Raw genomic sequence first — 16,683 nt, 5'->3', positions numbered from 1 at the left:
TTGCTGCAAAAGGGGAGCAACTAAATATGACATGTTTAAGGTTTTTCAGTTTTCTATTTTTCACAAAATTTTCTTTTACAATGAAAATGAGTATGGCCCATCAAAATGTTAAGCATGTTTTGTTAATCCTGCTCAAATGTGTTGCAATTTAATGTTTTAACACATCACAATGTGGTGGAGGTCTAAGGGAGGGTCAGTGCTTTCAACACCCTCTTTACTCTGCATGTTGTTTACAGATCAATAGACATTGTCTTCACTGTGCTTTGAGTAGCACAATTATTAGACTCACTATCATATGTAGCATATCTCTCAGGTCTAAAGCAGGTGTGATAGTTAAAAAGTGAATTGTTTTAAATTCTTAAAACAAAACAAACAGAAGGCCAAGAATTATACACAGTATATCGATCTCCTATTTAGAAGATTATGCCCTCAACTTGATCACTTTTTATAAATTATGTGATTCATTTTTTACAGCTGTAGCTGAAGTCATATTATTTTAGGCTATAAAAGCACTGAACATAAAAATGTGGATAGAAGTATATACTGTACATGTTGTTTTCAACTAGAATGACCTTCACTGACCATTGCCGTGAAATCTTTTCTGACGGCAGCCTGTAACAATGGCTCACACAGGTGCAAGCCAACTCTATGCTTCTGTGGACAGCCACTTTAATTGGCATTCTGCTCACAAAAAATCAAGAAGGCTGTCCTAAATGTACATGATGAGAAGTATTTTTTTTTCAACTTTTCTGTTTCACTGGCTTTAACTGATGTGTGGTTCAAGGTTGTATGATAGTAATTTAAGTTCAAATCATTATATTTCTTAAAATAAACAAAAGAAGTACAAGATACAATCATAAAAGAAAACAAAATAAACCAAAGATAAGACCAAATTCTGTAAATGTTTAAGACATTAGCAATAAATGAATAGATTCAAATATATTAGCTTCAGCCCAACAAATGGAATTTCATCTAGTGACCCACATAAAACAAATACAGTAAACAAGCAGCACAGCACTTTCAAAAAGGCCAGGGGTTATTTCACAACACCTCCTCATGTTACATGATACTTACTATGTTTTAAATCCAAAAGTGTCAGCAACTCATTCTCTGATCCTTACAAAATACTGGCAGCCTGTACTCTAATGAGCAATAAATCAGTACCACAACATTCTAGCGAAGGAAAATGAAAACAACAAAAAATATTTTATGGACAGAAAACTATAATGAATCCAGAACAACCTCAAGTTTAAAAAGAACTATCAACGGGACATCCTTTAAAATACTTAGGTGACTTCATCAGCATCTTCATAAGTGTCCAGTGGTGCAGAATTTACCAATAAAGCAGAATCTAACTTTTTATTATGTTATTTAAATGTTAGTAATGTATAATAGTTTTTGGATTGTATTCATGGGACATGTGTTAATATTTTTTTAATACTATAGACATAGTTGTATTTTCAGTTAATTTACCAATTGATGTTATAGGCTTGTGACACCTGTCACATAACTTGAACTAGTACATCTATAGCGTTTACTGATTAGGATACTCTTTATCATTTTTATTTTAAAAGAATCAGTTCATGAAATTTATTTCCTTTAATTTTTCCCCCTGGCCAACAACCTTAACAGTCTGTTTTTTAACACAAAACATCACTGTAATTGCTGCATTGTATTCAGAGAAGAATACATCGTGTGTATGTTATAAACAGTCAATAGATACTATTACAGGAACTTTTATTTAAGTAAAAACAATTGCTGATCGATAAACTATATAGGGTCAGGAAGTTGAATACAATACATTAAAGGTGGACACATACAGTATAATGTAATTACAGAAATCATCTCAAATAAGTGCTTTTACTGATTAATAGATCCTTGATTATTATTGGTTGAATTAAAAGGAATATCAGGATGTAGAATAAAGGGAATTTAATATGATTGCTTGGGATATACAGTATATATATATATTCAAATTTAACAGTCAGAAACAACTGACTTCTAATCTAGATTCATGTGCAAAGAGCAAAGGTTTTAATCATTAAAATCTTTTAAGCACCATTTATTTACAAAATTTGTTTAAATTTTCACTTTTTGTTTTTTACAGGAATTATTAGGACTGCTCTTCCCAGTATGGACAGGGAACTGAAGGATCAGTATCTTTTGGTAATTCAAGCCAAGGACATGGTAGGACAAATGGGAGGATTATCTGGAACAACCTCTGTCACTGTCACTCTCACAGATGTTAATGACAATCCACCACGCTTCTCACACAGTAAGGATACTGAATTTTACTATTGCCCCTTTACTGATGTGCGTTAAAATTCTACATTAATACATTTTATTTTGTTTATGTGTTCTATGTTTTATTAAGGGAAGCTAAATTCTGAGATGTATTTGAATTCAAGAAAAGGGGCTGTGTACTTTACATTGTCCTCTTTTGCTCAAACTGTTTAAGTGATGTACATGTAGCTCTTTTATAATCTTATAGTCTATAACACTCAGTTCAAGTTAGCTTATACTGTATGTAGTGCAGGAATGTATTCTTATGGCTGATGTGAATCCAGTATTCCTAGTAGATACTGGATACATGCCATTACATGCTACTGTACCTCTGTAGCAATGTTTGGTGATGTCAATAAAAACTGCAGACAGAAAGTGTGAAATTAATTGTCCTTGTGAAGGTGAGTGTAGTTTTTTTTTTTAAAAAACTTATGAGGATGCATATAATAAAACTTCTGCAATAATACTACATGAACCTTCGTTTGCAAAATGATGCATTTATCCTTTTAGACATCATGTTTTCAGGGGCATCAAGGGATATTAAAAAGGAGATTATGAAATTTAAGTTTTTTTATGATTTTGTTTCCAGGTGACCATAACATTTTTTAAGTTACAATTCATCACAGTATGGACTAGAGAACATATGGCAAAAAATGTAAATGAGGTGTATGATGCTGTGAGTGCAGCTTTAAACACTGAAAAACAGATCTGTGCTGATGCATAACAGTGCCGTATCTTGAAGCAAAAGTAAAAAGTTAAAATAAACTACTGGGTTAATCTAGGTAATACTGCTGAGTAGGGGGCTCTTTTAAACTGTAATAGCAAGGTCATTGGACAGAATCAATATTTTATTATCACCCACCATGTACACTAGTGATTGCTAACTCAGTTTGCTACTTTCCATTTGAGATCCCAGCAGGCTCAGGATCAAGGGATTGAAAAAAGGGAAGCAATTTTGCTATTTAAGGTGCAGCCATTCCACGGTGTATTAAAAAGCCATCAAAAAAGATTATGCGCTGGCAAACAACGTTAAGTAAATTAGCATTTTGAAACAAAATGGCTAATCAAAACACTGCATAATATCAGGCTGCTGAAGTGGAGAAAAAAAGCTTTAATAAAAGTCTGCAGTTGCGAGTTTGTGGATTGTGATTATGACTTTCTGAGTGGGGAAAAAGCATGTAATTAGGTTTTATAGGTAAGGAAGAAGACTCATCAGACAATTTGTTGAATCAAGAAGAAAAATATGCCTTATCAAAATATTCACTTTGGTTCTTGTTTAAAGGATTTATTTCTTTATGAAGCTTATCTAATTTTAACTGTACATCTGAAAAATCCTGATTCTTTGGAATTAGCTCTATGTTATCAGTTATATGTATTCTGTATAGTACTGTATCTGCTCTATCACCTGGCAATTGTTCTCCCAATGGTATCTATTGTACTCTTTCTTTTGTAATCCCTATTATTAAAAAAAACGTTAAGGACTGTGAGAAGGAGAAATAAATTGTACAGTAATTGGAAATTTCGTGGCCAAACATAATTCCTCCAATGATAGTGAAGTATTTTATGACTATTTTAATACTTCAATTCCATAGTAAATTGTATATACTGTATATGCACAATTATTTTGTGAAATGAATCTAATTAAGAATAGGCATTGAAAAAGCTTTTCTAATAATGGTGCTCATTTATTTCAGAAACATTATTTTCAATGGCAGAAGTGCCCAGCTTGTTTAAACCTGTTTGCTGTGACATCTAAACAGACATTTGAAGAAAGCCACTTGGAGACAAAATCAGTTCAATCAGCAAAGTAAAAACTAAACAGTCTAGCTGTTTAGAAAACGGCTGATAAGAGCAAGAAAATTGCCTCATCAATAACCATGTTGGGTTTTGCAGAAATCTATCGATATAAGGTGCCTGAGTCTTTGCCTGTAGCATCCATGGTAGCAAAGATAAAAGCTGCTGATGCTGATGTGGGACCAAATGCTGAAATGGAATACAGGATTATAGATGGGGATGGCCTTGGGACGTTCAAAGTTTCTGCCAACAAAGAAACTCAGGAGGGAGTCATAACTCTTCAAAAGGTAGTGTACCCTAAAGATGTATGAATTCAGAGCATTTTGTAAACTATTTTTTTTCTTTTCATAAAATAACTGTTAACGTAAATCATTTTCATATCTTAATTTCAAAATAAGTTAATAAATAAGTTTGATTTCTGTTTATTTAACAGTTACTCCTTTCAAATTATCTACTGTAGACAATAACAACAGTTGTTCTTTACCATAGTTTTAAAGAATGTCTTATAGTCTTTTTGTCTGTTACCGATGTTCATTTTTTTAACTCAACACATAAATATTAATCTTATATAATTTTTCAGTCACTAAACATAAGAAATTCACTACAGGAGGGGGATATGTCAGTGAAATGGAAAAATTTTATAACAAATTCTGTACAAGGGTGTTTGGGAAAACAACACTTAAAAACACACCTGGTAGTTTGACAATATTTTTCTTGAAATGTTAATACTGAACATAAATATCAAAATTGCACTTCTTTGAAGTTGTTTCCATTAAAAGAGGCTACAAAACTCTTACATTATAACTGGTTTAAAAACTTTATTCAATATATAATAATTATTTGGAAGTTGGAAGGTAGAGTCCAGTTTAGTACAAGCATGCTGACTGAACTAGGAAATTGCTAGGTTTTATACTAATTTCTCATTTTACAGAAATACACTTTCTTTCGAGTTGTTTGTTAAGTGAGATTTTAGAATTTAACGTTAACTCTTCACACTGCACTTAGAAGCTTGGAATTGCAAGGAATTAAAGCAATAGCAGTGATATTTCAAGAGATTGACTACTGTGTATTAATGTGCTCAGTTAACTCTGCTTATACAATACAAAGATAATGTATCAATGCTTTTGTGATTGCCTGGCCAATTAGCACATGGCCTGATCACTTCCCTGTGGAAACACTTGAAAAACATGAAGTCAAATATATTCCTAAATTGAGAATTAATAATACATCTAAAAACTGACAATCTCAAAAAGAGTAATGATGATGATATGTGCAGGACTACTGTACATCATGTTCTTCAGAAAAGCTTTGTACAAGTATTCAGTATAAAAATGGCTATTAGCTACTGAAAAAAACCCATAATGCATTGTTTTTTTAACAATGTGCAGAGTAGCTAAGGATTGTGCAGCTTTTATGACTTTGAAAATGTGTGATTGATATTTAGAAGTATATTTTTTGCTTGTGTTTTTAACAGGGGCTTGATTTTGAAACGAAAGAAAATTACACTTTGAGAATTGAAGCTACAAACAAAAACATTGACCCTCAGTTTCTGAGCCTGGGGCCCTTCAGTGACATAACAACAGTCAATATCACTGTTGAGGATGTGGATGAACCACCAATCTTTACATCTCCACTGAACAAAATGATTGTTTCTGAGGCGGCAAAGGTTGGCACTATCATTGGAACAGTATCGGCACATGACCCTGATGCCTCTAATAGTCCAATTAGGTACGCTAGAGAAAATAACCTTTTATTCCATTTTTCTTAATGTATTAAGTAATGTGGTCATTTAACATGAGCAGCTCTCAGGTAAAGGGAAAACATCTTCATAACACAGACTGATAAATTATTAAAAGATATTTCATCCTTCTTACATTGATTCTTACATCTATATTTTCTTACATACAGTGATATCATCTTTGTGTAATTACAGTTGGTCACTCCTTGAAGTGATTATACAGCAGTCTTCAAAACTGGTCTTTAAAACAAGACAGTCTGAGTATTCTGGAAGAATGTGAAATTTTCTAAGTCAGGGGACTCAACTAAACATTCTTTACACAAATATTTATTTTTAAAAATACCTTTGTATTCTCCAACCATTCAAAATTATTAAGTGATTTTCAAGTTTTGATTTCCTTTGAATTGTTTAGAGAAAAATGTAGATTTAAAATTTAAAATCATGCAGTAGATAATGTGCAGCAGAAGTGGTGAATAACAATAAGCACTTTTTGTAGTTAACCATATTTTTTTAAATGGCATTGGATTTCATTTGGAGAATGGAAAAAAAGTGGAATACATCAGAACAAAGGAACACTTACAAACAAGAGAAGGCCATTTGTCCATCTAAGTTTGGTAGTTAGAAGATAAGTATTCACAGTATCTCATTCAGCCATTTATTGAAAGAAGCCAAGATATAAGCTTTCAGCAAAATAACTGAGTAGCTACAAACCTTAAAGAGTAAAAGTGGGAGAAGTGAAGCAAATTATACATCAGCGTAAAAATCAGCGAAAGTTGGCAGCTTTTTTAAGTATCTGGATTTTAAATTGCCTGTTTAAAACTATTCTGTTATAAAGTAGATTGCACTGAGTTTGGTGTTTATTTTGTGACATTTAAATTTAATTCAGTTAATAGGAAGAAAATTGACTCTCCTCAAAATACTGTATGTTCCACTCTTTTTGCAATGTGGTTACCCCACTGTCAAAGTGTTTTCTCTCTTTTGTCTTACCTGAGCCATTCACTTCTCTTCTGTCTCTTTTTTCATATTGCAACCATCCTGGCTGTCTGGTGCTTTGTGATCATTTGTGCATTCAGGGTCCATATGTCAAATCAATATGTTAGTGCAATCTAGGAAGATAGTTAATCTTCCAAAAGCACCCAAGCTTCATCCCTGTATTTTGGACATATGGTTCACTAAATTATATTAATTCACTAAAGTATCCACAGAAAAAAGAATTGTCACTTGGCAATATTAGTTAGACATACAATAAGTACAAAGAGCAAGAATGATAAAATTAAGCTCTGTATAAAACAAATACAGAGCCATATTACTTAAAACCACATGGAATAATCAGCTCCACTTTAAATAAATCAACAGCACCTTCTGTAGACTTCCTAGATTTTTAAAGCACCAGCACCTGAAGAGCTTAATTCAATTACAATTAAACTGATAATGAGCAGATTAAGGTTCTTAAGAGCTGGATTTGAATGAAAAACTGTGGACAACAAGTGACCTTAGAACAGGATTTGATATTTATAATATTACATAAAGTCTCTTGAGTGTCACAGTAGATTTTTTTTCCCCAGAATAATCCCAGATGCCATCCAAGGAAATGTAACCATGAAATTCAGAAAAGTACTCCAGACAACTAGATTTTCATTTTTATGTATAATTTGACTATTTACTTTCAACCACTGTTTACAAATTGTTTATTTGTTTACAAATTGAGACACAAATAAAATTCATCACCTAGACTTCAAATGGAAAGCCTTGACAAAAAGCTGGACTTTATTAAATGGCATTTTTTCTCATCATTCCAGATATTCAATAGATCGTAATACAGACCTTGAGAGGTTCTTTAATATTGATGCCATGACTGGAGTCATTAGTATAGCGAAACAGCTGGATAGAGAAATGAATGCAGTGCACAATATTACCATTTTTGCAATGGAAAGTCGTAAGTATTACAAAACAAAGATTTCCTTTGTTTTATATTCTTTTCTTTTTAATACTTGAATAATCAATGAATAAATAGTTTTTAATCTGCTCAGTTTGAATTAGCACTATTTGGTCTAAGAAGTGATACCGTATGTACAGTATGTCACATGTTGTCTTTAATTCATTCAGTGTACTGTAATTCAATAAAAATATAAAATTATATACTGAACATAAAAAGAATCATATTACACATTGCTTGTATGTTTATCAAAAAATAAACTTCACAGATTTGGATACCGAATAAATGTTTTTGGTGTTGTATGCATTGATAATTCTTGGCAGATCTTGATACTCTTGGGAAATTTTGCCTATTGCATAAGCTTTAAATAATTAGTGAGAAATGATTTGGTAGAGGTGATGAGGTGGTATAATCTGTTGAATGACCAAGAAGCTTTCAGAAAAATTCAGAGATATAATAAAGTTAAATAAAGGCAAGGATTTAGTTACAAAAACAAAGACCTTCAATATTTCTTTGAGCATAGTGAAGTCATTAAGAAGTGGAAGACAGTCAGACACCTCCTTCACCAAACTGAGCAGCTGGGAAAGAAGAAAACTGGTTAGCGATCCCACTGTGAGTTTAATGGCTATTTACACAGTTACAGAGTAATGATGAGTTTTGTGGCTGAGATTAAAGAAAATGTTCATGGATCAACAATATCTTAGCCACAAAAAGGGCCTTCTATGGAACCTGAGATGGAAACATCCCAAGACCTGCCTGGGGTTTTCAACAAAGACCTAATTGATACTGCAAATATGCGGCAAAAGGTGTTGTCAGACAAGACTTTTTGGTTTAAATGCAAAGTGTTGTATCTGGCACAAACACATCATGACTGAGTGCATCACTCTGTCAACACATTTCTTACTAATAAGAATTGAGTTGTAGTTCTGCTTCTCATCAGCAAGGATTGGGAAACTTCTTGTTAAGATTGATGGGAACATACTGTAGGTAGAACAAAATACTGGCAAGTCTTGGCATGGTCCTAGTCAAAATCTTAACTTGAATTTTATTGAGATACTGCAGAAAGACTTGAGAACTGCAGTCTGTAAGCAATCCCCAAGTAACTTCAGAGATGTTGAACAAAGAATCCAAGGAAAATAGGCATAAATTGCCCCAAGCTAGTGTGCACAAATTTTAAACACTTGCCAAAAAGACTCTCAGCTTTGAATTGACAATATGTATTTCCACCAAATTTTCATGGGTCAGTTCTGATTATTTATGCAGCATAATACCTATATTTTTTTACGTTTCTGCTGATCATTACTGTAACTTATCTTAAATTTAGATAGATTTAGTTTAAGGATATAGGTATTGAATAAAATATTAAGTTTAATAATGTGTATGCCTCATTTTGTAATTGCATAAAATGGTACACCATAGGAAGAGTTTGCAAAACATTGCATGCTTGGCTTATCAAAATATCATGTCATCTAGCCATCTTAATGTTGGTGATGGAAATCCTCTTTAGCAATGAAACAAGATTTTGTATACATGATTGTGGTGCAGACATGCAGAAGAAGACACTAATTCTTGTGTATAACAGGCCAATTAATGAAGAGGTAATGGTCTGAGTTATAGATGTCTGCTGCAGAGCTCAATTTGATGGCAACCTGATTACATGACACTACAAGTACAGTACCTCTGTTCCTGCAGGTTCATTCTGACATGTCATGGACTAGGGCAGTGTCCCATGAGATAGGATCGGAAGTCTTTTGCAAAGCATATATCACAGATATTTCTACTGACGATGGCCACTCATGCCACTAGCCTGTCACTTTCAGAGTAGGCCCCCTGTTGATGAATCCTGTTGATGACATATGCTACTCACCATAATGAATTCATTTATTTCATGTACAGTATGTTCAACAGAATGTCAGTGCACTTGTGGCAACAAGATTTTGTTTTTTTCCTGTTAATGAAACTATTGTGGTAAGAAAAAAAAAATCTTTTCAATCTCAGTATATTAAAATTGTCTGTTTGAAAACGGTTCTACTAAAAGTGAAAATGAGTTGGTTTAAAGACAAGATGCCACACAGACAAAGACACACACTTACACATTCGGCCAGAAGCCAATAAACCTAAATGGACCCTAAATGTAACCAGAGTATGGTTACATATCTATCTAGTTAGAGTACACTCTACAATTCTACTTTTTATAAAAAATACATTATTTTGTTCAGGCTTTCTTTAAAAGATGCCAAAATATTTTGAAAATAGAAGACAAGTAAAACCAGAAAAAGAACTGCATATCCAGATGTCTGTGGATGTGTTACCTTATGTGGCCTCTAGCAACTGAGTAAATGATTTTCTTTGTTCTCTGTAGCATTAAACAATCACTTTAATGTCTCAGACAGCATGCAGTTTAGTGCTATCTCCAATGACACTCTGGAAAGAACAAATTATAATTACAGATGCATTTCTCCTCCTCTTTCACCCTACTAAATCAACAGCAGGTGTGCTACTATTACATCCAGATGTACAAAATTAATTTATTTGAAATCTTTATTGAAAGCAGTATTATAATGTTTCACTTTTATTTTAACAATCGATTACGGTAGTAGTTGGTGTGTCTTAAACCTTGTTGCTGAAATACCATAATAAGCTGTATACAGTATATACAGTATATCTAGATCTACACATGTACAAGCATCTCTTTAAACAGCTGCATTTAATTTGCATTTAATTAATATTTGCTCCTTAATGAAGGTTTAAGGTGGCATAATTACAATAGGATTTGTTTCATCATCAGTTTTCTTGATTCCTATAATTTCACTATGCCTTATTAAACTGCACCATTAAAATACCACACTGTAGTGTTTAGTCTTAGTTTAACAAAAATAGTAAATTTGCCCCAGTTTTATTGCTCAAAAAGGATTTTTGGATAAAGTATGCCTTGTTCATTTTAGTTTTTAGCTATTATAACATATTAAGCCATAAGCATATATTGTGAATATGTTGCATACAATCTTATATTATTTTTTATGCACTTTACAGAAGATCCAACACAAGTTGGAAGAGGGGTTGCAATCATCACAGTAATGGATATCAATGACAATGCACCAGTATTTGCCATAGAATACGAAACGTTCCTATGTGAAAATGCTCGACCTGGACAGGTACTTTTTAAAACTATTTTCTGCACCATTGTAATATTACTGGATTTGAATAATTAGCCTAAGTAACAATGATAACGGCTACTGTTTTCCATTGCATTTGCAGGTTTGCTATATGTAGAAATCCTGGGTTCTGTTTTAAAACTAATGCTTTATCCCTTTCTCTCTGGTCAAGGTGGGTTTTTGTCTTTACATAACTCTACATTTAATCACAAGTGAGGATCACCTTTGGTTCAAGTGCTGAACAAAATTACGCTAGTCCAGTGCCACACAGCAATTAATGCAACTAATACCACCCTCGTAGGTCAACAATGATGATTTACTGGGAGTAAGAGTGGTAAAAGCACTCTTAACATAATGGTAGATTCAGTGCTATGATGCTGTATTTTTAGGTCCTTATCTGAGAATGCATATTTGAAGAATATAAGACAGATATTTCCAAATGATTTGTGATTTAGGTCAATGAAATTAAAATGCCAACTTTTTACTCATTCATGTAGAAAATGTAGTATCATTCAACTGATGAGCTGACTGCAACATGAAAATGAAGTTGGATATACTACTGTATAAACTAAACTCATCCTTTGAAAATTGGATTTTCCATACATATTATTTCCATGCTGGATATTTTTGTGGTAAAGTAGAGGAGTTAATTATGTAATATTAGTATATAGTACCTCAAAATTATATTACAAAAAATAAAATTTAAAAATAATTTAAAAAAGCTGAAACTTGAAATTCACCTTTTCCATGTTTGAATTTCACATTACTGTGTGTAAGGTCACCATTAATTTCTTTGTGTACAAAAATGTTAAAAAACAGCAAATGTATTTGTTTTGCTAGAGTATGTCTAATCTCAGAATATTCTCTGTGATTACTCCAGTTTACCAGTTTGATGTCCAACCCCTGATTCATTGATTTATTTTTTTGATCATATAAAATCCTTAAGGTTAAATGTTAAATTAACTTAGATCCAGAGTTTTCAGGATTTTACTTTGGCATGTTTGTACAGTATACAGTATAATTGCAAATAAAACCTTTTTCACCACTCCTCTCTGATATAATTTGTTATTGTTTTTACAGGAGGTAAATGTGCCTTTTCTTAATTTGCTGTTTCAAATTTAATGTTTTCTTTTCACAGAAAAGTATTACTAATTCTGGTCATATTTTAAACACTGTAACATTTATAAAAATGCTGTTTCTAGGAGTGATCATCAACAATAATTGGACAAGAGGACAAGAGACTGATCATGCCTTCCTGACAAATTGATTTAAATTGCGCTTGTATTCAATAACCTGTTGTCTTTTATCCTAATGAAGTCACTCATATTAAAATATCCTTCTCAGAAGACATAACTTTTATGGATTGATAGTGATTCTTCCTTGGCTGCAATATTAATTTATTTTCTGTACAGGATAATATAGTGCAGTAGTTTCTAACACTCTTGTCAATACATACAGTAGATGCATGAAACGGATAAGTGAGTCACTGCTAAAACTAAAAGTTTGAAATTGTGTTATAATAGTTCTGTAATACACAAAAAGTCACTTTCACTGTTTCTCTTATAGTCATGAATGCACAGAGTCACAGCCCTGCAGTATTTCTTCTACAAGAAAATAGTTAAAAAAATAGGAGCAGAAAGTGTGCCTATCATTGCATAGCCTCTAGTTTCTCTGATCCATTATATACTGTACTTGGATATTCGCAAGCAAGCAATAGGAACACCATATTGTGTGCTTATACAGTGTGTGTTTGTGCCCTGTGACAGACAGGCATCTCATTCAAGTAGTAATCCTGCCTTTTACCAGCACTTTCAGGATTGTCCCTGGATTGCTGTGACTTTTATCAGGAAAAAGCAACTTTCTGATAATGGGTTGAATTATAGTACCCAATTTTCACTATCTTCATTATTCTTTTTTTGTTGATTCTTTTGACAATATTAAAGAAATATCCCTTGAATGACAGCTCTGCACTATTGTGAAGATTTCAAAATAGCATATAAGAGTGTAGAAATAATAAAAGTAACATTTTTGTAATGCTAAACCCCACACATACTGTACAAGAGATAAGAAGAGTTTCAGGAAGAAGATTTAAAATTAAAGAAGATTATGTAAACACTTTCTTTTAGGTCTTTTGGGAACTAACCTAAGACCCCAAAATTCTATTACTAGTGACACAGAGATGACCCAGGGCAATGCATCAATTAATTGCCTAATGAATTTTTACTCTTTGCAATTTAACCTTCTTAATTAGATGTCTATGCAAGTCAATGCTGGCACTAAATGTACCAAGATCCACCAAACTCTCCTCAACACCCTCCCTCTCCTCCAACTTTGAACTGCTTGCTGCAGATCCACAAAATATTTTAATTGGGTAAAAAGGTCCATTTAAAAAATAAACAGCTTGGTTGTCTAGCCTGATTGGAAAGCAGTGGAGTGGATGAGATTTGAAGATGTAAAATGGTTTCTAAGCAGGGCTCTTGTCTTAGGTGGAAAGCTCCCTAAAGAATAAAACTGTCTGTGCAATAATAATTACTAAAGCTTTTAGACCCTGGTCACAGCAAATCTGTATTTACTTTTGAAACTGGAAAGCAGAGGTCCCTGGGTTATCTGTAGGTACTCTTTTTTTCTTGTCTGGCAGAATCAACAAAGTTCTCAAACACAAGTATGGACAAATACTTCCAATTGATTCCCCACTTGCATCTTGGGTAGCTACAATCCATCTCTGTGTATTTATATAATCTAATAAATACATTTCCCTATGCTTTGTTGTTAAGGTCATTTTACTAAACATCAGTACTGAATAACTACTTCCGTGCTGAAAACTCTGTAAGATAACCTGATTGAAAGAAAGTCTGTGGTAGTATTAATAAAATCTACTGATAATTTATTAGCTATGAAATGATAATTCCTTGTTTTTCACTGATTAATGAAACTATATCCCATTAAAGCTGTGAGAAAGACTAGAAGGGCAATTGAACATTAAATAAGTGACATCCATTTAAATTGTGTCAGTGATTTTAAGATGAGGATGCGTAAAATAAATCTGTGTTCAGATTTAACTAGAGATCCACTCTGATGAACACTTTCTTGGTTGAGAGCTGCAGCAATAAAATGTGTAAAAACTGCAGCTTTCACAACTCATTATGACAATTTTTAGCACAGCAGAAAAACAGGAGTCTCTATGGTTACAGCTACAATTCCTGTATGTCATGTGTTTTTAGTTTTTCCTGTTATTTTATTTTTCACATGAATATCAGACTCACAGACTCTGAGAATTGAAATACACAGAACTGATGTGGATTACAAAAAGAAAAGCTAATTCTGAAAAAAAGAACATTTGCACTTTTAATACTGTTGTTCAGTTGATTTGATGAAAATGACACCACCATTATTTAACAGTTAAGGTCTCTTACTCGTTATTGTGATAGTAAAATATCTGTTTAAAAAAGGAGCACAAACACTTAAAATAAAATAATACAATAGATCCAAATTACATAATTTACTTACCACTGGTATTATATAAGATTAGACTGAAGCAGTTCTGTATAAAATGCATAATATTTATTAAAATACAAAAATAAAGTTGTAATCTTTATTTAAAAATGTATAATGTATTTAACTTCCCAATCTGCAGTTTACAATAAAAGCAGGTTTAATGTTTTTATTATCAATAAGGTATCTCAAAATCTGTGTTAGTTAATCCCAATGACCCAGAATGCCCCTCAGTAAATCCCATAGTTCTTCGAAAATGTATCCATGTCCTGTGATCTTCAAAACTGTATTATTTTTCCACTTGAATAGTGTGGATAAACAACCTTGCATTTTCCATAACTGTCTTGTGCATTACAGTGTTGTGTTGAAAGGATAGGCATGACTAAGGAATTTTGTATTGTGAATTACAGCGCCGTGTATCTGCATAGCTTGTGAAAAAAATACTGACCAGTTTTAAAGAAATATTTGTTCAGTGTTCAAATTGGTCAAGGAAACGAATCCCTTTTTAAATATATTTTTGTTTAAATACACATCACCAATTATTTAAAAGAATGCAATATTACAATTTTTCTAAAATAATTTCTAACTATTAAATGATAAAAATTAAAACCTTCAAAACACACAGATCAGAATCACTTTCCTTTTGGTTATGAGAAACGTATAAGTCAGTAATTGCTAGTGTTGTCATCACTTTTGTCATCACATGTGTCTCCAAACAAAGATACATTTCAAATTGAATGTGCTATAGGTTTGTCTTTTTCTATATTTTTGGTGAGCTATGGAATACACATTTTTGTTGATCAAAAATCTGGAAGAATAAAAATCCAAATAAAAATAATTATATATATACAATATAACTGTTTGTTATAATTAGCATACTGTACATTTAATTTTTTTCAAAAATCCATTATAGCGTATTTGTTCCACACTAGTTACTGTAGGGATACTGGGTCTTTATTATGGATTAAGCTAAGCTTAATATAAAATATTTCAAATATTTTGTCATTTGCAAAAATGTATTGAACATGATAAAATGTGGATAAAATTGAATTAAGAATACAAAATGAGGCATTATTACTAATATAATATAATTATTACTAATTACCAAAAAGAAATAATTCCATTGATAATACCTGTACTTTAAATTGGTCTGCAAACCTCTTCTCTGTAAATTGAGGTACACTTTTCTAAAAAAAAATCACCTTCTGTAGCTCACACTGCTTTGCTGACACCATCTAACTTTTGTGTATTTTAAAAATAAGACAACCACTTTTTGACTTGTTTTGTGTTGTTCAAACGCACAATCGATATTTCTGAGCTGTGACTGAGGAATTGAAATTTGGAAAAAAAAACCTTTGATCACCTCTGATATTTGCATACCTCAGACAGATATGCAAAGCAGTCGTTTGTCTGAAATGAAAATGCCATCATGACTTTAATTTGAAATTAGATGCTTTCAATGTGTGCTGTCTATTGGTTAATGATGTAGAGAGGGCTTATCTACCAGAGCTTCAAACTCCTGTTCTTTACTAAGAAGAAGAAATAAACTCTTTCTTAATTAAAAAAGCTTAAACACAATTCAATTTGCTTAGATCAATAGGAGTCAGCTTAAGATCATTTAGGAGGTGCAATATGCATTGAAGAGACATGCAGAGCTTAAATGGTAGTAAGCCTAGATCCAAATGTTCTGTAGGTTTTTAAATCAAACTTCTTATTTGTACCAAGGGCAAGCTTAAGGTATTTTAAGTGGAAACCGTGAGAAATAAAACATCATTCAGTGTCATTGTTTAGTGATCTTATTTTATATCAATGATCTAGATTGATCAGTAAGAGGAAGAAGCATCAAATAAAATTCAAAAAGATTTACATGGAATTCTGGATGAGGATCTGGAAGAGTTTATTGTAGTCATGCAGAGTATTACAATGCACATAGAAAAAAAAACAGAGACTACAAATACAAAGTGAGAAACATTGGGCTTATGTTTACCTATGAAAAAGTGTTTACATTTATACATCATTTACTGTATGTATTCTGGACAATGGGGGATAACAAACTGCTAAACTACAAAGTTAAAAGATTTTAAAAATTGAGCTGTTATGTTAAGTTTGTGCAGTGTAATACATCAATAACAATAATGTGTGCAATTTTGATCATTGTGTTGCAAAAACGTTATTCCTGCTGTGAAATCAATCCAAATACTAGCAACTGGATACTTTCTCTGACTTAAATAGATGTCTTACACTGACAGGCTAAAATAATTTAACTTTTTAGTCTTGAGCAGAGA

General features: G+C 32.3%; 1 protein-coding gene across 1 annotated transcript in view; it reads left to right on the top strand.

The window, feature by feature from the left end:
- Positions 1-16,683, top strand: part of LOC148833017 (cadherin-7-like) — an 87,348-nt gene that overhangs the window by 59,482 nt on the left and 11,183 nt on the right. Inside the window, exons 4-8 of the mRNA XM_088918756.1 lie at positions 2,108-2,275; positions 4,177-4,364; positions 5,552-5,805; positions 7,615-7,751; positions 10,785-10,906. Of these exons, the coding sequence (XP_088774882.1) occupies positions 2,108-2,275; positions 4,177-4,364; positions 5,552-5,805; positions 7,615-7,751; positions 10,785-10,906 (869 nt within the window). The remainder of the gene's footprint in view (positions 1-2,107; positions 2,276-4,176; positions 4,365-5,551; positions 5,806-7,614; positions 7,752-10,784; positions 10,907-16,683) is intronic.

Source organism: Atractosteus spatula, chromosome 6, assembly GCF_055471065.1.
Source record: "Atractosteus spatula isolate fAtrSpa1 chromosome 6, fAtrSpa1.hap1, whole genome shotgun sequence".
Classification (NCBI taxonomy): domain Eukaryota; kingdom Metazoa; phylum Chordata; class Actinopteri; order Semionotiformes; family Lepisosteidae; genus Atractosteus; species Atractosteus spatula.
The sequence above is the reverse complement of the archived record's forward strand: the minus strand, read 5'-3'. Positions and strand labels throughout refer to the sequence as shown.